The sequence below is a fragment of the Lipotes vexillifer genome, unplaced genomic scaffold (assembly GCF_000442215.2).
Source record: "Lipotes vexillifer unplaced genomic scaffold, Lipotes_vexillifer_v1.1 scaffold1063, whole genome shotgun sequence".
Lineage (NCBI taxonomy): Eukaryota > Metazoa > Chordata > Mammalia > Artiodactyla > Lipotidae > Lipotes > Lipotes vexillifer.
The window spans coordinates 3,320,582-3,343,618 of record NW_006799734.1 but is presented as its reverse complement, the minus strand read 5'-3'; the positions used below and the strand labels follow the sequence as shown (position 1 = coordinate 3,343,618).

At 46.8% G+C, this 23,037-nt stretch overlaps 2 protein-coding genes across 2 annotated transcripts in view; one reads left to right on the top strand and one right to left on the bottom strand.

Annotated features, from left to right (window-relative positions):
• Window positions 1–1,621: 1,621 nt before the first annotated feature.
• CCDC127 (coiled-coil domain containing 127) lies at window positions 1,622–14,051 on the bottom strand. The gene is given in 3 exon segments (XM_007471922.1): window positions 1,622–2,277; window positions 13,466–13,596; window positions 13,969–14,051. Coding segments are annotated over 3 exon segments (870 nt in total).
• A 926-nt stretch (window positions 14,052–14,977) lies between these two features.
• SDHA (succinate dehydrogenase complex flavoprotein subunit A) overlaps window positions 14,978–23,037 on the top strand; it is a 21,271-nt gene continuing 13,211 nt past the window's right edge. Inside the window, exons 1-3 of the mRNA XM_007471918.1 lie at window positions 14,978–15,019; window positions 20,306–20,395; window positions 21,379–21,540. The gene's annotated coding sequence lies outside the window, so the exon portion shown is untranslated. The remainder of the gene's footprint in view (window positions 15,020–20,305; window positions 20,396–21,378; window positions 21,541–23,037) is intronic.

The following is a 23,037-nucleotide window of genomic DNA, read 5'->3' as shown; positions in this document are numbered from 1 at the left end:
CGTCTGGCTCTCCTCTGAGGTCTGGCCATCACTCTCCATCCTTGCCCTGAGGTTCCACAAGGTAGCCTTAAAACAAATGCCCCCTAACTGTGTAAGCTAGCAGAACTGACCCCTGTCGTTTGCTACCAAAGCCCTGATGTCTAGGGAAGCAGGACAGCTATTTTTGTCGTACGCCAGGCGGGGAGGAGCACTTTTGGCATCAGCCCAGAAAACCCGCTCAGTCATTCGAAAAGGACCTGGTTTCACACGGATCAGGGCAGTTCTGAAGCCAAGCTGCCTGGGTTCACGCTAGCTCCAGGACCACCTGTGTGACCTCGGGCAGGTTGACTTCCCACCCCTCACCTGTAGAGTGAGTGCTGCAGAGAAGGGCTCACACCACAGGCCTGAGACCGTGGGCCCGAGAGGCCTGAGACCGTGGGCCCGAGAGGCCTGAGACCGTGGGCCTGAGAGGCCTGCTGACAGGCCGGCCCTCGGCTGGCATCTGGGACCTGGATTTGGGAGGGTTCCCTCCAACTGGTAAGAGTGGATCACTGCGACCAAATCCTGCCAACAGCTTGGACACCTGCTTTCCCCTGGGAGTTTGGAATTTGGGTCTGTGCCAGGCAGAGGGTGCCTGTGTGACCGGCCCTCCGCAGAAACCCCGGACGCTGTTTCTGAAGAGCGTCTGCATGGCCGTGTGACCCCTGGGAGGGAACTGGAAGCTGCACCTGGTCTCCCCGCGTTGCCCATGTGCCTGTCCCTTTACTAACCTCGCCTTGTATCCTTTCTATATGACGAGTCTCAGCTGTGAGTACAACCATGTGCTGAGTCCTGAGCAAGTGTGGGGTGGCCTTGGGGACCCGGAGCCCAAGGGTAAGAACAGTGCTCAGGGCACAGCATTAGGGTCAGGATGACGTGAGTGACGTACGTAAAGCGTGCAAAGGCCGAATCGTATTAACTTTACAGAAAATGGGTCTAAGTTTGCAGTAAAAATTGAGACAATCTGTTTAAAAATGTAAAGAGTAAGGAATTACACACATAAAAAGCGGCACTGTTGCTTTTAAATTGAGGTGTTTTAATTATGTCATTGCTTATAAACACACACAAGGGTATCAACTGGAAATAAGAAACACTTTTTCCCCTTTGGTGGGAAAGAGCTTCAAAACACCACAAAACCTTGACGGTATCACTACCTTCCTTTCTCGTCTATTAGGCAGTCCTATCCACTACCTGACAACTTCTAACTGTAATTTTAGGAGAGAGAAAAATAATCTGAGGAGAAAAAAGAATTTATTTAGGGAGTGACAAAGAGACAAAAAAATGACTTACAGTAAGGATGAATATTATATTTCACATTCTTAGAAACAATTTTTCCCTAAAGCTATGAGGTTATACTGTTCCGCTGAATAAAATATTGACAGCTTAAAACACGCTTCTGAGAGACTGCGTCCTTATCCGCTGAGAGGGACGGAGAGTCTCCTGAGCCCTTGCTGTCCTGCTCAGAGGGTGGCGGGAGTGGAAGGCCACTGCTGAGAGGTGGCTGTGTGCATGCGTGGCCACAACACAGGGAGCGCTGGCAGAAGGAAAGCATCGGATAACCCAGAACACACAACAGTCTGACGCCGAGCCATTCACCCCCGTCTTACTTTTCCAGTATGGCTCTCTCTACGCTCTTAAACTTTTTCAGTTCGACCATTAGTTCCCAATATCTAAGATACAGCCACATAAGCCTCCCATTCTGGCGCTTGTTGGTGTTCCAGATGTCCCCACAGTACGTGTCGTGCTTGAATATGTCGGTCAGGCCAGCGGCCATCTCTAGGTCAGCAGCAACCGGGTCGGTGGACGCTCGGCCCAGCAGGCTCTTCTCGATCTCCAGCCGCCTGTGGCGAGGGAGAAGCAGACTGCAGTAGACGCTCTGTCTTTCCGTGAGAGCGTCCTCGAAGTCCCTCAGCAGAAGCCTGGCCCGCCGCTGCCACTCCTCCTCCTCGCCCAGGTAGCTCAGGTACGCGCTCCGCAAGGGCTGCCCCTTCTCCTGCAGAGCCCGAGCCCGCTCCTGTTCCAGAAGCTTCTTCTCTTCTACCATCTTGCGCCCCTGCGAGATGAGGGCTTCTCGGTAGCTAGTCGTTCTGTTTTGTTCCTTTTCAAGTTCCAGGGACAACTGTGCCACGGCCCGCCGACTTTCTGAGATCGTGGCGCGGTACTTGGCTTCGAGGTCCCGCTGGAAGGCAGCTGTTCTCTGATGGTATGCTTCCCTCTCTCTTTCTATCTCTTTTCGGGACTCCCTAGACCAAATCCAACCTGACACAAAGAAAGTGGAGGAGGAAAACACACACGATGAAAAGTCAGAGCTCAAGTTCTGTATTTATTTACAGAAAACATAAAGCAGCTAAGGACAGCACTTCAATAAAATCTTAAGTCCCAAGAGGTACAAAAAAGACAACATTTTGAATGAAGCTATACAACTGCAAAGTTCTTATCTTAAAATCAGATAAGGGCTCCCCAAAGACAAGCACAACAAGTCTGCAGAGACCCCTTTCAGCCTCCTCCTAATGTCTGATGGCTGAGAAAAGCCACCGCTGCCTTCCTTCGTTCCCAAGCCCACCACCCTGTGCCTACCCTGGCTACGGTGCCCCAGCATACTATTGGCAAGGGTGAGAAGTGAGAATGGGTGACTGTGCTTTACAGAGTGTTGGCGAGGCTATTAAGAACTGAGGAAAGTTCAAAGCGTGTTCAGCTTCGCCTGGTCATCACTAGTAAACAGCTGAAGCCCAACGTGTTTGCTTATGTTCTCACGGGGGGTCATGTAAATAAGGAGTCGGAAGTTCAGCCTTAAGACGAGGCTCCACCGTAATCTAACAAACAGAAGGGTGCAGGCAACTGGGGTGGGTAGTGCCCCGCTCTGCCCCACAAAGTGAGAAGCCACCCGGCCCCTGGCCTCTGCTGCACGGATTAGTCCACGGACAGAGAAAGGGAGTCTGACGACCACAAAGCCTGCGGCCAGCAGGTGCCTGGGTCCGGATGTCGTCACCAATCCTTCCCCGTCCCGCCAATAAGAGGCCGGTGTGTCCCAATAATAAGATAAACGTCAGCGCGCGGCTTTCACTGCTACAGGACCTCCACCGCGTTCTGCACCGGCGTTCCTGCTCAGTCACTTCATAAATGCTGGGGCAGCTACGCCGAGCCCTCGTTTCTCACAATGGTAACCTGTCCAGCCTGTACGTGCAAAACGCAGCACAGATCCGAGTCCTCTGGAAAACAGAAGGACTGCCCAACAAGTCTAACTGGCAAAGTTACCAAGAGCAGCAGCTTAAAGCGTCACTCATGCCCAGCTCTCCAAACACAGCCAAGGCGGCTCACGCGTTTTTCTCCTACCTCCTCTAACTCCCTACGGTGTCCATCCCACTTCCGGTTCTCTTGCTGCTCTTCCGGTCCCTTCCCATCAACACCCGAGGTGCTGTCCTTGCTTGCTGTGTGGCCTTTCCCCAGGTCCCAGGGAAGCCCATCTAGTCCACAACGTCAGCCGTCACCTCGCGAGGACAGCGTTCCCGCGCATCTGAGAGGCTCTTCACGTGCAGTGCTGCTGCCCCGATTCTACAACCAGGAGACCAAACTCGTCCTCCCGCAACTCAAGCAGCCCCATATCCCATCCCAGCTGACAACTCCAACTCCAACGCACATGCCGTCTTTGTCTCCTCCTTGGGGCTGCCAGGAAAGAAGGGGCCACAGTACGGCTCAACACGCCCTGGAGGCAGAAAAGCTGTGTGTGGAGAAGAGAGGACAGAAGGACTGATTCAGTTTTGCGTGAATGTGGACAAAGTCTGGAAGGCCAGTAGGAGCTGGCAGGAAAGGTCCCTCTGGGCAGAATGAACAGGTACAGGAGAGCTTCCAGGAGCTGCTGTCCAGGGGCACAGGGCTTATGCCAAGGAGACGCTGGAGCAGACGCTGGGAAAGTCAGACTCCGCTCAGGAAGTGGACTGACCTGATCCGACAGCGCCCTGGCTGTGATGAGAAGATGAGGGGGCATGGGCGGAGGGGGCAGACGGGAGGCCAGAAGCAGAGCGCCAGTCCTGCTATAATAACCCAAAATGCAACGCTGCTCACACAGAGCCAGGGAGGCCGATACACACCCAGGCACCCACTGGCCATCAGACCACAGAACACCTCTCATCAGGAAGGCCTCCTGGAAGAGGTGGCACAGGGACGTGGAGACAGGCTGGGTGAGGAGGTGGCCAGGGAGGTACGGAGACCAGAGTGCAGGCTGGTGGACCGGATGTCTGGGCACCCCACTCTGGTCCGTTCGGGGAGTCCCGCCTCATGACTCTGCACAGACACAACTTTTTCGAGCCTCAGTCTCAGAAGGCCTGTAAAAGCGCTGGGGCTCCTGCTTTTGGGAAAATGGAATAGAAGTACTCTCTCCTATTCTCCCTGCTAAGAGCAACAAAAAAACCTGGACGTCGTACGTAAAACTAACACAAGACGACCCAGAAATGCGGAGAGCGGCAGACAGACTGTTGAGGGACCTTGGCACCCAAGGAACACCATACTGGTGAGTCCCTCGGGGCTTCATTTTGCCTTGTAGATCCCAGACTTAAAGCTGAAATGCCAATGATGCAGATTTCCTTTAAAAACCCCAACAAAAGTCTGCTCTCTCTGGCCAACCAACTAGCAAAGGGGCTTAGCAAGACAGAAAACTTTTAAACGATAACCATTCTGCCCCTGCTACGTAGCACAGAAGACACTGTGACCCACCTCCATCCATGTGGGCAAAGCCTGAGGGGCGGTGACGGTGGCAGAGGAAGCCATGTGGGGATTCTCCCGTGTGGAGGCATCAGCAGATCGCAGGGGAGCTGGACCTCCCACTCTTGCCCAGCAGTAACAGGGGACCCTTCCCTGGTGTCAACGGGCTGGAGGACGAGTGGGGAGCCTGGACGTCCACTCCCACCTGGGAGTGAGGAGGCAGTGCCACCTCTCCCTGTCCAAGAAGCCAGCCTAAGAAGATATGAATGAAAAACAGCCTCATAATACCCCAAATGCCCAGGTTTCAGCTGGGAATCACTCTTCATAACAAGAATCAGGAAGATCTCAAGTTGACTTAAAAGGTAATCAGTTGATGCCACTACCAAGATGACAGAGATGTTAGTGTCATCTGACAGTTTAAGGCAGCCATTGTAATATAAAGTCTAAGCAAAGATACAGAAAGCCTCAGCAGAGAAATAGAAAATATTTAAGAAAGCAAACGGAACTTCTGAAACTGACAAAGGCAGGAACTGAAATAAACAACATGCGAGACGGGTGTGGAGAAGAGGACCCCAGCGAGACACTCAGCGCCTGCGAACGGGGACGCGAAGGTCCGAACAGAATGCCAGCAAATGCAATGCTGCAATATATGAAAAGAATGACACGGCGTGACCGAGTGGGGGTTATTTCAAAAATGTAAGACTGGTTCAACATTCAAACGCCCATCGCTATAATCCAACAAATTAGCAGCCTAACGGAGAACTACATGCTCATACTGACTGACACAGAAACACAACACCCATTCATGATAGCAACGCAGAAAAACAGGAACAGAGGGGACCTTCCTCGTCTTGATACTCTATGAAAGCCACAGCCAACATATACTTAGTGGTGAAAAGACTGAATGCTTCTCCTCCAAGATCAGGAGCTATCCAGCAAAGCCCCAGAATTCCTGGCCAGTGCGAGAAAGCAAGAAAAGGAAATAGCGGCCAACAGACTGGAAAGGGAGAGACAAAACCTGTCTCGTACCTTCACAGAAAAATGAACTCAAGATGGATCATGGACTGTCATGTAAAATGCAGAATTAAAACTGTAGGAAAACACAGGAGAGAATCTTTAGGATCAAGGGCCAGGCAAAGAGTTTTCAGACATGGCATGAAAGCACGGCCCATAAAGGGAGAAACTGAGGAGACGGACTGCATCAAAATTAGAACTTTTGCTCCACGAAAGACTCCAGTAAGAGTCTACAGACTGGGAGAAGATATTTGCAAACAAGACAGCCAACAAAGTACTAGAATCTAGAACACAGTAAAAACTCTCAAAACTCGGGAATTCCCTGGTGGTCCAGTGCTTAGGACTCCACGTTTTCACTGCCAGGGTGAGGGTTCAATCCCTGGTCAAGGAACTAAGATCCCACAAGCTGTGTGGTGACAACAAAACAAAACGCAAAGCAAAACAAAAAACAAACAAAACAAAAACCTCTCAAAACTCAACATTAAAAAAAAATCCAATTAGAAAATAGACTGAATCTGAAAGACAGGATTCAAGGAAGCAGATACACCGATGGCAAATAAGTATACGAAAAGATGCCCAACATCATTAGCCCTTATGGAAATGCAAATTAAAACCAAAATGGGGTTATCACTATACACCTGCAAGAACAAGCAAAATAAAAACAATAGTGATCACACCAAATGCTGTTGAGGACGCCAAGAACCTGGATCCCTCATACACTGCTGGCGAGAAAGCAAAATGGTACAGCCACTCTTTTACTTTCTTCGAAAACTGAACATCAACTCCCAAGGAGGCTGACAAGAGTAGGTAGTTTTTATGATTCAATGATCTGCAGTGCCTGCGCCTTAGTGAAAGATCCAATTGCAGCCCTAAGGACTGCTATTTAGAAACTCACTAGCCTGCCAACTTGAAAACCCCTACTGAACGCTTGGAAAGGCTGCCTGCTGCCTATGGCTAGGGCAATGAACTTGGCGAGTGAAGTGGAAGGCTGAAAATTACAGTGACAAAGCCAAAGCAATCTTGAGGGGAAAAAACAGAGCTGGAGGAATCAGACTCTCTGACTTCAGGCTATACTACAAAGCTACAGTAATCAAAACAATATGGTACTGGCACAAAAACAGAAATACAGACCAATGGAACAGGATAGAAAGCCCAAAGATAAACTCACGCACCTATGGTCAACTAATCAATGACAAAGGAGGCAAGGATATACAGTGGAGAAAAGACAGTCTCTTCAATAAGTGGTGCTGGGAAAACTGGACAGCTACATGTAAAAGAATGAAATTAGAACACTCCCTAACACCATACACAAAAATAAACTCAAAATAAATTAAAGACCTAAATGTAAAACCGGACACTATAAAACTCTTAGAGGAAAACATAGGAAGAACACTCTTTGACATAAATCACAGCAAGATCTTTTTTGACCCACCTCCTAGAGTAATGGAAATAAAAACAAAAATAAACAAATGGGACCTAATGAAACTTAAAAGCTTTTGCACAGCAAAGGAAACCATAAACAAGACGAAAAGACAACCCTCAGAATGGGAGAAAATATTTGCAAATGAGTCAACGGACAAAGGACTAATCTCCAAAATATATAAACAGCTCATGCAGCTCAATATTAAACAAACAAACAACCCAATCAAAAAATGGGCAGAAGAAATAAACAGACATTTCTCCAAAGAAGACAAACAGATGGCCAAGAGGCACATGAAAAGCTGCTTAACATCACTAATTATTAGAAAAATGCAAATCAAAAACTACAATGAGGTATCACCTCACACCGGTTAGAATGGGCATCATCAGAAAATCTACAAACAACCAATGCTGGAGAGGGTGTGGAGAAAAGGGAACCCTCTTGCACTGCTGGTGGGAATGTAAATTGATACAGCCACTATGGAGAACAGTATGGAGCTTCTTTGAAAAACTAAAAACAGAATTACCATATGACCCAGCAATCCCACTACTGGGCATATACCCAGAGAAAACCATAATTCAAAAAGACACATGCATCCCAATGTTCACTGCAGCACTATTTACAATAGCCAGGACATGGAAGCAACCTAAATGCCCACCAACAGACGAATGGATAAAGAAGATGTGGCACCTATACACAATGGAATATTACTCGCCATAAAAAGGAACGAAACTGGGTCATTTGTAGAGACGTGGATGGACCTAGAGACTGTCAAACAGAGTAAAGTAAGTCAGAGAAACAAATATCATATATTAACACATATATGTGGAATCTAGAAAAATGGTACAGATGAACTGGTTTGCAGGGCAGGAATAGAGACACAGATGCAGAGAACAAATGTATGGACCAAGGGGGGACAGCAGGGGTGGGGGAATGAACTGGGAGACTGGGATGGACATGTATACACTAATATGTATAAAATAGATAGCTAATAAGAACCTGCTGTATAAAAAATAAAATAAAATTCAAAAAAAAAATTGCACTGACTGACGTAGTAATTAATTAGTGCTGAGGCTGGGAGAGGCCCTGAGGTGACTTACATTTTCCGTTTGTTTTTTCAGACTCATCTCTGGCTTCTATAGCTTTTCATAGTAATTTTTATTCTTGAAGTTCCTGCTTTCTTATACTTTTGAAATGATGCTTTTTGTCCCTGAGAAGGGTTGAGGAATATTGTATTTTCTTCTTTTTGGTTATCTTGCTTAGGTAATGGGATCAGAGAAAACTTTTAACTTTGCTTTCTTGTAAGGATTCTCCAAAAATGTGTTATGACAAGATTAAGAAATTATATCGAACATATGGGTGTTAAGTAGCCCCCTAGCATAGCCTAAAACTAAAGGCAGATAAATGAAGTTGATAAATGCTACTCTTGTCAGCCTCCACTTTCTCTACTCAAACCTGCTAACCTAAGAAATCCAGGCACATAAAGCCACTCCATAAAAAGTATCACTGCCTGCTCACTTTGGCAGCACATATACTTAAAAAAATAATAATAATAAAAAAAAGGAAAAACACACAGAAGACTAGCACAGCCCCTGCTGGAGGATGACACACAAATTCGTGAAGTGTTCCATATAATTTAAAAATAAAAGCATCCCTGCAACAGAGGGCAGCTTTTTCTCCGTTTCTCATATTCTTAAGTGCCAACCCAGAACCAGGGGATATGATGTAGGGAAGCACAACATGCCACCCTTAAATAGGTCCCTTGGGCCTTACTAAGTTTCTCAAGGGGCAAGGGAACCACCCTCATCACCAAATGATTCTAGCCGGAAGCGGAAGGTAACAGATTAAATCTGGAGCTGCAATAGAAGGCTTAGTAGGAGTGTGGAATATCAAGGTTCTAGGCTTGGCCAAAAATATCCAACAGGTGACTATTAAATTAAGACCTGGATGGGAATATCCCTGTAAATAGCAGTAACCAAAATGGGAGGCCACTGGTCTGACTAACCACAGCTGACATTTGGGGCCTGACAGGAATTCGGCGGGAGGCCTTCTGCTCTCCTAAGCTAAATGAGGGAAGGTAAAACCTCGCCACAGAGGTGAATGGGTGTGTCAGTCATTTGATATCATTGAGGGGGCTAATCAATTCTTAGGAGGAAAAAAAACTTGTTTTCTTTTGGCCTTAAGAGAACAAAGTCATCCTAGGAGGCACTTGCCTATGCCTTTAAGATGCAAATGTCTACCTGAAATTCTCCAGGAACCCTCATCGCCAGCATCCTTTTAAAATGCAAATTTCGGGCTTCCCAGGTGGCGCAGTGGTTAAGAATCCACCTGCCAATGCAGAGGACCCATGCTGCAACTACTGAAGCCCGCACTCCACAAGAGAAGCCACCACGATGAGAAGCCGGCACACCACAACGAAGAGTAGCCCCCACTCGCCGCAACAGAGAAAGCCCGCACGCAGCAACGAAGACCCCATGCAGCCAAAAATAAATAAATTAAATTAAATTAAAAAAAAAAGAATTTGGGTTAAAAAAATAAAAATAAAATAAAATGCAAATTTCAAAAACGGGGTAGGTAATTTGGAACTTGACTTGTCAAGGACGAAAAGAAATCCTAAGTGTCTTTTCTGTAAACATTAGAAAAAAGGGTTTAGCCATCTAGACAGGTGACCTTGATTTGCTCCATCTGCCAGAAGCCCAATTTGAATCCAACCCCTTGTAACTGATGGGTTTTACCTTGTTGTACCTGACTCAGGGCTGAAATTTTCAAATGAGAACTATAAGGTCTCTGTGTTTGTGTGTTTGTATGTACCTATGTGTGTTGTAGATGTATAGTATTACCAAAATTAAGTTGTAAAGAAGCTCTACTTAATTGACTTAAAAAAATTAAGTGCTTATATAAATACTCAGGAATATAAAACTGGCCAGAATGAATTTCAGGTTCACGCGATCCAGGAAATACTCAACATTAAATGTCTGGTATTGAAGGAGGCTTAAACTTGTTGATTTGATTAATACAGGTATGTCTTTAGAGTCACCAATGTTAAGTATAATACTTCTGCTGTACCTAGGTTTACTAGAGGTCAAATGAGACCTTATTATATGTTGCAAATCTGTCAGCAAGAAAAGTAACGAAGTGAAAAAAAAAAACTTTTAAGGAAAAATGTATGTTTTCAGTAAAAGAAGGTGTAAAGAGTGAGAAAAAAAATACTGGAAAAAAGAGTTGTACATGATCTTGGGACTTCCCTGGTGTTCCAGTGGTTAGGACTCCGAGCTCCCAATGCAGGGGGCCTGGGTTCGATCCCTGGTTGGGGAACTAGGATCCCACATACTGCAACTAAGCCCACATGCCGCAACCAAGCCTGCACGCCTCAACTACTGAGCCCAGGCTCTAGAGCCCGCGTGCCACAAGGGCCCAGTGCAGCCAAAATAAATAAATAAATAATAAATAAAAGGAGTTGTACATGACCAAGATTTTCTAAGATTGGATTAAACTTAGTTGGGTAAACCGATTTTGTTGGGAGTGGGCTGGGGCAAGACCGGACTTGGTTTCTCCCTCCAAAGTTTTCTTGAATTACTGCTTTTAATAACATGAGTTACTTTGCCTTAAAGGGATCTGTATTTGCTTTCAAGATCTGTTTTAACTTTGGTTAAGAAATAAGTATTGTCTCAGTGACCTATGATCTTATTTGACCAAGTCTTTTAAAACTTTTTGACAAACTTCCCAATATCAAATTTTAATTAAAGTTCTTTGGATTTCCAGCTAACTTTGGGATACTTTAGAGGGTCCCTGAGGTATCTCAAAGAAAAATATTTAACTAGGATTATTTCGTTTGTTAAATGACATGTAATCAGACGGTTGGCCGCGCCTTTTAAGTCTTCTGTCATCTATGGATAGTTATCTTTTACTCTGATGGTGTTACGAAAGTGCTGCATCAACAAGATTCACGGGAAGGCTAAGAAACAGTTACAACACTTCCACATCAACACAATGGCTATGCAAGGATTCCAGCCCATACCGATTTAAAACAAGGAGCTGTCCTGCTCCTGGGGCCCCTAGATCAGGCATCCCGGAGATTTTTACTCCCTGACAGGCGGGGTCGATGCCCCTACTCAGCCTCGAAGCAACTTCAGAAGATGGACCATCGCCCCTCTGCTTCCCATAACAATATGGGAGTGAAATCTCCGACGGGGGAATGAAACAGGAGGGAAGCAGGCAGGGCACAACCTTTAAAAGAATGACACAGCCAAAGGACATGACAAAAACTGGTTAGAACCAACTAGGTCCAAGAGGGCAGACGAGTTGACTTTCAGTAGACCTTGAGCCTCATTATACGCTCATTGTAATACATTAGCATATGCTAAATGACACACTCACCAGTGCTAGGACAGTTCTGAGGCCAACCATAAAAGGTCAAAACGTAGGCTGTGGCCCAGTTCGTGGAAATCCCCACCCCTTCCCGAAAATAATTGGAATAACCCTCCCCCTCATTAGCCTATGAAATTACCCAGCCCATAAATACTAACCACTCCATATTTTGGGGCCTCTCTCACCTTCTGAGATGGCCCATAATCTGTCTGTGGAGTGTGTTTCTCTCTAAATAAATCCACTTTCTACCTATCAAAAAAAGAAATAACTTGTCTCTTTGGCATAGGGATTATTTTCAACTGGTTATTTTCGAAGAAACAGCAGACATGGGAGAAACTCTGAAAACCAAGTAGGAGTTAACCCTTTTGCAAGAAACACTTACATTTATAAGGGAGTTCTGCATTTGTAAGGGTGTCTCCCTGGCTGTACCAGGAAGAGGTTGACCAAATTTCTGGAAACTCTTATCACAGGAAAAGGCTAGAGCTTAAATCTGCATAACGACCTTACCCTTGATTATTGCACTTTTCCTAGTCTCCTCTGGTAACTAACTCTCCCCAACCTCAACATCCTCTTTTGTCTTAAGCTTGGGATGGTATTTAAGGTGAGGGATTATGCCATTCTGGTAAGTTACTCAATTTTCCTGAGTCTCTCCTATGGATACATGTTAAAAACTTGTTTGATTTTCTCCTGTTAATCTGTCTCATATCAATTTAATTCTTAGACCAGCCAGAAGAACTTAAAAGGGTAGAGGAAAGTTTCTTCTTCTGCGACAGTGACAAAACATGAAACCAACCCCTAAACATCAGGAAATTCATCATGTAGTAGGCATATAAGCTAAGAGCTGGAATAATTACAATTGACTGGTGATTGGTAATTTCCCCAAAGAGGTACAAAGTCGATTCAAAGTAGAGAGAATTTCTGGCCAGCCTGAACAGAGGTTTCATGGATGAAGTCTCCCAAAGACTGATTTCCTAAACATTACACAGACATACAAAACCAGTTTTCTTTTATGCCTGTTTTATTCTTCCTCATCAGTGCTTATGAGGGCAACTGAAGCAAGGGAGCCCCCCCTCAGAGCAGTACAGCCTTGAAGGGAGCTAACAGTTACTGAACTCACTCCACACAAAATGCCTCTAAATACCTTGTCTTATTTAACCCTCACTTGCATTGAGGCAGTTATGATGGTCAGAGAAACTGAGGCTCAGAGGGTAAATAATTTGCGCAGAATGTACCATATGCGAAAAACCTAGGGTGTACACATGCATCTCTGTAAACAAAGACTGCTGCCCACCATTTATGATTAAGTCATTAGCCACAGTCACTGACCTACAAGTTCACCCGGAAAGGGATTCAGGGTGAATGCACTCTGTGTTGTGGATACATGGGACCCTACAGCGTTAAGATACAGGACTAAGAAAGAATTTCAGTGACCCCAAATTCCTGCATCTTCCCATACATAGGTAAGCACTAAAGTCACTAACTTGACACACCTGGCTTTCTGTGACAAGTACTAATCTTTTACCGAGACGTATGCTGGACCACATGTATTTCCTGGCTCCTCCCCTGCCTCTTCTGAGCAGTTCCTAACAGCTGAGAGACTGTATCCTGGGCTAGTCTTCATAGCTCTCACATTTTACATTTTTTTTTTTGCGGTACGCGGGCCTCTCACTGCTGTGGCCTCTCCCGTTGCGGAGCACAGGCTCTGGACACGCAGGCTCAGCGGCCATGGCTCACGGGCCTAGCCGCTCCATGGCATGTGGGACCTTCCCGGACTGGGGCACGAACCCACGTCCCCTGCATTGGCAGGCGGACTCTCAACCACTGCGCCACCAGGGAAGCCCTACATTTTTGTTTTTACAGTCAACATCTGTCAGGTTCCAAAGCCCAAGATCTTAGAGCGCCACACTTTCAGCCCAGAAAACACACATTAGGAAAACCATGACTTACGAAAAGCCGCCAATCCCAGCATTGGAACCAACAGGGCATAATTCCATCTGCTTCCATCACCCCCATCAGCCCTGGAACTGGGCCGGATATTCCAATTTGGGGGGTCATTTAAGTTATTCATGGAGATACACCTTGAAGTAAATAATAAAACCGTTAAACACACACAAAAAACAAAATACATTGGTCACAATTATATCACCTACATGGCTCATGTGAGACTTTTTTTTCTTTCAGAAAATTTTGTTCAGATCTAGGTATGCGCTGCACAGCACTGAGCCTTATGGGATTAAAAGAAAAAAACAAGACCTCAGACAAAAGCAAGTCACAAATCGTGGGGGAGAAGATGTGTCTCAAATAACAAATACAAATAGGACGAAGCAAATATAGCCAAAAGAAACTTAATTCAACTTCAAAGACTCTCAACAGACTTTGCAATAAATACTTGTTCAACACCTAAAGATATAAAATGCTAACGGGCAATAAAGTAAAGCAATGACATACACACAAAAAGGCTCAGTACTTAAGGAGCTTGTGGCGAGTACAGAATAAAAAAGAGATCTAAAGTAGTGAAGCTCGTAACCCTCATAGGGGAGGTCTGGGAGCAGCATTCCCTTCCCCCCAACCCGGTAAACCAGGGAGCACCAATCCCCTGGCCGTGGACCGATACTCGTCCGCGGCTGGTTAGGAACCGGGCCGCACAGCAGGAGGCGAGAGGCGGGAAAGTGAACGAAGCTTCACCTGCCGCTCCGCATCCCGGCCCCCCACACCATCGCTCGCATTACTGCCTGAACCATCCCCTCCCCCCACCCCGTGGAAAAATAATCTTCCACGAAACCGGTTCCTGGTGCCAAAAAGGCTGGGGACCGCTGCTGTAAACGACAAGGTCCGCGCGCCCCCAGCCCCACCCCACAGGGTTCATGCCCGCCCGATCCCATAAATTATAAGGCCTGCGCCCCCGACCCCGTACACTATATTATGGAGTTCGCGGCCCCCAGACCTCATGAACTGGAGGGTCCTAGCCCCCACCCCCCGGTAACCTACAGGGTCCGCCTCCCGGAACGCGCAGTCCTAATAAAGCAGCGGAACCCGGCAAGGACCCGCGGGACCCCTAAACGTCGGGAACTCCCTCTCTGTCCCGGAGAGAAAGCGGGGCTAACACCACGTTACCTGCGAGCACCGGTTCATCTCACAAAACTGCCGTAAACTCGAGAAAAATCGAACACCGTCTGGACCGGAGTAGAAATTAGGCGAGCCCGTGAAGACCCCCGACCCCAGACCGCAACCTACCTCCAGCCGGGAGGTCTCGGCCCCTGTGCCCTGAGCGCCGCCGTCCGCTCGTCCCTCTGCGCAGGCGCCGCGTTGCCCCGTCGAAGAGACCATAGGTCACCAAATGGCCATGCAGCCAAGTCTGCTTATAATGAGCCAGTTATGTCAGAAAAATCAAGGAGGGCAGACATGTCGGGGGTCGGGGTTGTGTCGGGGATCGGGGTTGTGTCGCGGATCGGGGTTGTGTCGCGGCTGCTTCGCGCCCGGCGCCTAGCGCTGACCTGGGCGGTGAGTTGGAGCTGCGGGTGGGGCAGGGCGGACGCTGGGTCCCGTGCCCCCGACCCCGAGGTGGGACGGGCTGGGGAGGGCCCGCCGGACTCTGTTCCAGCCGAGCGGGTTGCGGCGCGGTGAAGGTCACGACGCTGCGGGCCGCCCGGGACCCCTCCCCTCCCAGGGCCCGGTCAGGAGCCCGGGGCGACGGCTGAGGCAGCCCGCTCAGCTCCGGGCGCGCGCTCCAGGACGCGGCCGCCCAAGGTCACACGGCGGGACGGGCCCGGGGCGGCCTGATCGCGGTGGACCCGGGCGGTGGGATCTGAGCGGAGCCCCGGCACTAGGCTCGGCCTTGCTTCTAGGTGTTGTGCGGTGACTCCTGAGCACTGACCGCCAAGCCACTGGGGCGGACGCGGGGTGGGTGTCTTCCTGGGCTGCGGTGTCCCGCTAGCCCCACTCGGGTCGGTCCGGGATGTGCTTTCCCGAGGCCTGGCTGCTGGACCGTGTACCCTGCACTTCTGACGGTGAGGCCTTCAGAGTCGATTTGGGTTTTGTTTTGTTTCTTGGGTTTTTTTTTTTGCGGTACGCGGGCCTCTCGCTGCTGTGGTCTCTCCCGCTGCGGAGCACAGGCTCCGGACGCGCAGGCTCAGCGGCCATGGCTCACGGGCCCAGCCGCTCCGCGGCATGTGGGATCTTCCCGGACCGGGGCACGAACCCGTGTCCCCTGCATCGGGAGGCGGACTCTCAACCACTGCGCCACCAGGGAAGCCCTGGGGGGGTTTATTGGAAGCACTGAATTTAGAGGGTTTAGTTATTTGGTTCTTTTACATGTACTCCTCGAGCCTCCTAGTTAGTAATTTAATTACAAAGTAAAGGTCCCAGTGGGAACCAAGGCTTTCAACAATGTTGACTTGATTTATGCCTGTAATTATACCTACAATTTTCTTCTTTTTAAAATACAGGAATTAAAAGTTAATGTTAAATGTGAGGCGGTTTAGTCGGGCAACCTACCAACACCAGGAAGCATTTTAAATGCTTTCATGTGTTGCTGGTTCTTACTGAGCAGAGGTTCCCCCAAGCCCCCAAATCTTGGGCTCTAAGACACGGTTGAAGCAGGGGGTCCACAAGCAGGAAATGAAGTCCATGGTCAGTGCGGTAGTTTTAGTCAACAAAGTTTGAGCAAACTTCTGAGTGGGCCCTTATCGTTAGGTGAGATGACAGATTTGGTATGTGGTGGTGACGGGGGAAAAGCTGACACGTCTGTCTTCAGACCAGACTGGAGCCAGGAGTTCCTTATTCCATCCTGCAGGCACCCTTCACCTACCACTCGCCCTTTGCCATTTTATGAAAATATTGCTGTCCTTTACACAAGCTGGGCTGGAAGGAATTCAGCTGTGAGCTTTTAGCTGAAAGTAAGAGTAAAGTTCGGCGCACCACAAGTTGGAGCATAAACCTCTCCTTTCCTATTGGCTTGATTGGAAGTGATCTCGGTTGAACCCGCTCTTGGCTGCCAGCACTGTGCTCCACTGTCTCCTTGAATCTTCACCACGGTCCCATTTTCAGGTGGTTGTGAACATGATGGCAAGGTAGAGTTAGCAAAGTTGAACCACAGGTTAGGTCTACCGAAGATGGTCTTGGGTTTCTGAAGGTTTTTTATTCTGATGTAGATAGCTTTGGAAATTATTTCCGTCTATGGAAATTAATCTGTCCACAAGCTGTGTATTGGAGTTTCAGATTGGCAAGAACAAAAGCATCAAATTAGCAGAACAAAAAAAGAAAGGAATTCATGATCTCCAGCCGAGGAATGTTCATAAAGCCTCTTTGATGAGGATAATTTGAATAGTCCACGGAATTTTTCTTTATCTCATTTTGTTCAATTCTGTGGTGTTTCCAAGTCATATTTACAGCTGCTTTGAAGTTACACAATTATCAAACCTATTTTGCCTTTGCTTCCTTTCCCGTTGTCCCAGTGCACTGACAGAATTTACAAACTGTTCCACAGTATTGATAGTTAAATCAAAAGGGAAAGTAAAACCAAGAACTTTAAATAGTTGCTTAACTTCTCCCTTCAGATGAGATTTTTCAATTTTCAACAAGATATTGTTCTAGAATAAGTCAGCTGCTTCTCTTTGAATGTATCATTCTGAGTATGTTTTAATGGTGGACCTAGATTTACATTATTTAGGCCACTGTAGTAACGTTTTGTTTCTTGGGATAATCATAATGCCACTGGTTTTCAGTTCTGCATTCCGTGTCATGTTTTTCCTGGTTCACTTGAAAAGTTGTGGCTCAGTTTTAGCATACAGCCTGGATATTCATCTTAGTTTGGAGTCCCAGAGATTTTCCCCAAGGGTCCCTAGATGGTGGGGACAGTACAGGATTTGGAGCCAGCCAGGCAGACCCAGTCCAGAGCTCCTGCGTCCTGGAGAGACTCGGTTTCTCTGTGGGGTTAATGAGGATTCTGTGAGGTAACCTGTGAGAGCTTTGTGTGGCGCTCCTCCGTGCCAGGCCCACAGCTCACAGCCTGCCCTTGGTAATCGTGTGAATGGTATTTTAAACATCCCTATTTTAAAAAACCTTTACATTTTTAGTGAAAATAATTACACATAGTTGGAAAAGAAAATCAGTACAGAAGCCCGTATAAGTGAAAAGGAATAAGACCACGTCCTTCCCCAGGCCTTTTCCCCAGTGGAGTCAATTTTGAATTGTTTTTGGTATTGGCCCCTGCTGTTTACCTCCATTTCTCTAGCTGATATGCAGGTGCATTTTTGTCCAGTTTAGACATTGACTTTTGCTGGTAAATGAGGATTTCGTTCATTTAAACCATCCTTCTACCCACATCCTCAGTTCTCCCAATATAATCATGCAACCACTTCGGATCCTTTATTGTCTACTTTTGTAATTGTATAGCTTGTGCTTACAAATTGGTTTCTTGTTCATGATTCACAGGCGTATTCTGTTAGATGAGGACAGCCCCCAGCACCACTTTGCTGGATGGAGGGCATCAGTATCTCTACCCTTCTCACTTGTTCTCTCCTTTTCCTCCTAATTCAGTCACCTGTACTTTTATGCTATTAAGAGCTCTGTGTTCTTTTACTTCTGCCTTAGGTAGATTTCTGCATTCTTTTTCGTTACCCTCTTGGGAAAGGTTTGATAATTTCTCTTCAGAAAACGTTAGATTAAGAAGTGACATAATACAAGTTTTATCTAAAGACAGAAATTGGATTAAAATTGGACTCTCCAAATTCTAATATCACTCCCCAAATTGGATTTAGATACAAAAAATAATGTTACTATTTTCCACAGAGAGATAATATGATAATTTGTTAAAGAGTTCATTACGGTAGCTACTGCTTTTTAAGCTAACCGTGTGCGTGTGGGGTGTGTGTGTGTGTGTGTGAGAACATCCTAGAAAGAAGAAATAAATATTTAGGGAATCTCATGGTTTCTGTTTTAATTTTAATTTGGCATCACAAAATGTACTGTTCTTATTGGTGCTATTAGCTGTATTTATATTATTCTTTATGAAATTTTCAAGAACATTTGTATTAGAATTCTTTCAGGGACTTAGTTTTTTGTTAAAATATGATTTTACCATTTAAAAATTATAATACAGCTGAAAAATATTTGCTTTTTTAGTTCATATCTGAAAGAGTGGTTTTGTCAATAAAAACAAACGTACTTAACATTGCAAATGGAGAATTCAAGAGTATGACTCTTATCAGTTCAGATCTACTTAAAAACCCAGGAAACTACTTTTTAATCGGAGCTATTAAAGTAAACTCAATGTTTGTGTCAGCTACCACTCAGTCTCAGAGTTAGAGGGAGCCCTCTCTGATGCTGCTCGCAAGTAGTCGGTCAGGTCATCCAGCTCCGGCCTGAGTCCCTCACTTACAGGGAAGTCTGTCCAGTTTCAGGCAGCTCAGTTGGAGTTCATTTTGAATTTGGTAATTCTCCCTGTAATCCCCCCTTGTTTGTCCCGTAGCATAATTTCTTTCCCCACAGAATTGAAACATCTCTTCCAATTGCAGAATACTTGAAGGCATCCCTTTTGTCATCGTTGAATGTACTTATTTCCCAAAACTGTTCTTCAAGATATTTCTAAGACTGTTCTATCAGTGGTCTAGTAAAATGCAGCCAGCAGACTGGAAAAACTTATCCCCTAAATTGCTGACCGTCGCTAGCCTATGGAGAAGGTTGCCTGTCATGCTGGGCTGTGATTTCATTAATACCATTTTCTTGGGTAAATGGTTATAGGATGGGACATTTGAGCTGAGACTTGTAGTCGTGGAGGTTGGCCAGGGACAGGTGTCCTAGCAGAGGGACCGGCATGTGGAGTATGCCAGGGAAAGGGGCGTGGCTGAGCCTAGCGCAGGTGCGGAGAGTGGTGAGGCAGGACCAGCAGCATCTCTGGGCCCGAATCTTCTCGTCTTCAGGGAAGGGATGTCACCACACCCAGTGACAGCCTGCTCTGGAGCACCCACTCCCTACGCGCTGCCTGGCGCCTCCTCCAGGGACCCACAGAACCTCATAGGGGAGCTCCAGTATGAAGAGGGCTGGGATGGATCCTGGAAAGACACTTCATTCTTTGCAAAACTGCCACGTAGGCAACACAGATGTCTTCTCCATTCTCCACGAAGTACCATAAATTAAGAAATTAATGTGAAAGTGTGCCTTGTCATTTCCTGAGTCAGTGTCCTGTCTAGAAACAAACTTCACCTAGAAGGGCCTTTGCTGGAGTGCCAACTCCTTGCCTCCTGGGCCTGCCCTGGGTCCTTAGCCCTTGCCTCAACCTTCAGGGTTAAGTGGAGGGTTCCAGGTAAGGCTTCTGGGTGAAAGGGAGCACCAGCGGGCTTCCCTGGCAGTGCAGTGGTTGAGAATCCGCCTGCCAATGCAGGGGACACAGGTTCGAGCCATGGTCGGGGAAGAGCCCACGTGCTGTGGAACAGCTAAGCCTGTGCATCACAACTACTGAGCCTGCACCCTAGAACCCGCGAGCCACAACTGCTGAAGCCCACATGTCACAACTGCTGAAGCCTGCATGCTTAGAGCCCGTGCTCCGCAACAAGAGAAGCCACCACAGTGAGAAGCCCACGCACCGCAACGAAGGGTAGCCCCCGCTCGCCACAGCTAGAGAAAGCCCGCGTGCAGCAACGCTGCCAAAAATAAATAAATAAATAATTTTTTTTTTTTTTAAGAAAAGGGAGCACCTGGGTACATAAGAAGACTGTCGACTTAGAAGGGAAGTTTTAATTACAAGTCCCCTGTTCCGTGAAGACACTTAGTGTTCCATCTGTGTTTCAGCAGCGGCCAGCAGCATTGCACACAGGAGCCCGCAGTTTTCACTTCACCGTTGATGGCAGTAAGAGGTCGTCCGCTAAAGTTTCAGATGCAGTAAGTTCATGACTTTGTTACAAGTGATTTTTTTGACCTAACGGAGTAGGGTTCTATACCAGGTTTTAATTTTTTTGAGTAACACAGGTTTTACTTAAAAATTTTTCATTCATGCTCATTATTTTTGGTGTAATAATAATTATAGTACAATACAAGCATAGATATTAACATTTTTTTGTTTGTAGCGCTTACATATCTGTAAGCCAGATTAAACTTTAAGTAAAAAAATAATGAAATACAAATGTCAGATGAACGGTATTTACTGGAATGGATGGTGACAGACACCCTCCTCAGCTGAGGACTGTAGCAACTTGGGCTCTTTTGTGTTTACGAGGCCCTTCTGCTGTCTGTTGAAGAAACTGAGATTTGCTTCTAAGTTTCTATCTCATAAGCTCACAATAGTTACTGAATGCTTGTTGGCGCTTTCTCAGTCGTTAATACAATATGGACCTGGAATAGACTTGTGTCCTTGGTCCCTGGATGGTCACTCAGGTGAATGGACAGTCCTTATCTAAATGAAACGACATTGCAGTGTTTTCATGATAAGCTTCAAATCATGATCTATACTACACTGTAAGCTTAGATTTGTATATGTATATGGGTATAAATGTAAAAAGAGAAGATAAGTAAAAATGATAATTGCAAAGAAAAACCGTAGTTAGAACTGGTGTTTCGATTTGTGGTATTGCTTTCCTCTGCATCTGTGGTCCCCTACTTTGAGTTTTCGGCCTTTCAACTAATGGTGGGTGCCCTAGCTCCATGGGATTGGTGCTCTGCTACTGATGAGAGCCGTTTGCTGTCCCCTTTCAGTTCGAGGGTGAGCCCACCACGTCTGCTGTGACTACTGCATTGTACCTGGTGTGCAGTCCCAGCACAGGATGGAGGCCCTCTGGGCGTGTCAATGACTCTCTTTCACCGTAACCACAGCCTCAGTGTCTGGCCTAGTTGAACCAGTGATTGACAGGGGGCTTTTTCTTTTCCAGATTTCTACGCAGTACCCAGTAGTGGATCATGAATTCGATGCAGTAGTGGTCGGCGCCGGAGGGGCAGGCCTGCGAGCTGCATTTGGCCTTTCTGAAGCAGGGTTTAACACGGCCTGCGTCACAAAGCTCTTTCCCACCAGGTCACACACTGTCGCAGCCCAGGTATGAGAAAGGGCCCTCTCCGTCCTTTCGGTGCTCGTGAGGCACTGCACAGCCCAGCGCTCCACCACAGCAGCCTCCCGCCGCGGACCGCCCTCCACTGGGCTCCCTCTGTTCTTGGCGCTCCCTCGCCAGGAGGTCTCTGCCCACCCTGCCCCCGCCCCACTGCCCAGAGCCTTGTTGTCGCTCCTATTTCTGCTCCAGTCATGCCCGCCTCCATCATGGTGTGAGCTCCTTCACTGCACTTACCCGATGTGAGCAAGTCTGTTGTGGGCTCGCTCTGTACCTGCCGGAGGAACCTCAGGGCAGACCTCGAGTGGTGGTGACGAGCTCTGATGATGGTGTGAAGCTGCAGCACAGAAAACAATGGCCTTTAATGCTCTGAATTTAGGCAAGAAGAAAAAGTAAGGTGGAAACTTATGTGACTTTATTATTTTGTTTGTTCACTCTAGGCACACTCTAGGTAGTGCCCAGCTGGCATGCAGGTAGTATTCTACAATCACATTTGACCGTCTTTTCTGGTATTTGAACGCATTTCAACAGAGGATGTGGTGATTTTCTACGAAGCAGTAAGAGCTCCCATCACCATTACATCTGGAATAGCTATATTCAGGCTTCAGCCACATTCTTTACGCACTAAACTGCCTAGATACTTTGTTCGAAAGCTGTGCTTTTTAAACTGAAGAATAGGTAATAAATATCCTTGGATAATTCATTGTCTAAAAGCAAGAATAGATACAAGCAGGTAATTTTGAACAGTACTGCAAAAAATACAGTTTTCAGGTAGTGCAATGGTAATACAATAAAAAGGATGAGAAAAGGGTAGCTTAACTTGAATGCTGGTTCTCGAGAAAAGAAAGTTTAATTGGGGGAAGGATAACAGCATTTTTGCGTGCACTGGGCCACGTGTTTTTGTATTATTTATTTATTTACTGAGATATTATTTTTTACTTACTAGATTAGCAAAACTCCAAGTTTGACAAAACTGTTGGCAAGGCTATGGGGAAACACATTTTTCTACATTGCTGGTGAGGATATAAATTTATATAACCCCATTGGAAGGCAGTTTCGTTTTTGCATTATTTTAAACCAGCTTTCTACATTCTGCTGCCCTGGTACTTAACATTTTTTATCAGGATTGTGTTTGGGTTTACGATTGGAGGGGATGGAGGAGGGAGGAAGGAAGGAACGTGGTGACTCGTGGTGTGTGTCTGTCCAGGGTTCCTTGCTCTGTGCTCGTGACTCGTTTAGTGGTAGCCAAGCATAATATGGGAAACTGAGGCACAGCAGCCACAACTGGAGAAGAAATTACAGTGAGAGTGCTGACTCAAAAGTTATGACTGAGTAACAATTGGGAGAAAGGGAAGTTAGAGAGCGTGCCTTGTGAGAAAGATTATCTGAAGAGATGTGCAGTTTTCATCTGGGGGGGTGGGCGGGTGTACTGCGATTTCCGTGACTGAGCGGCAGGCTCGGGGGGGGGGGGGGGGGGGGGGGGGGGGG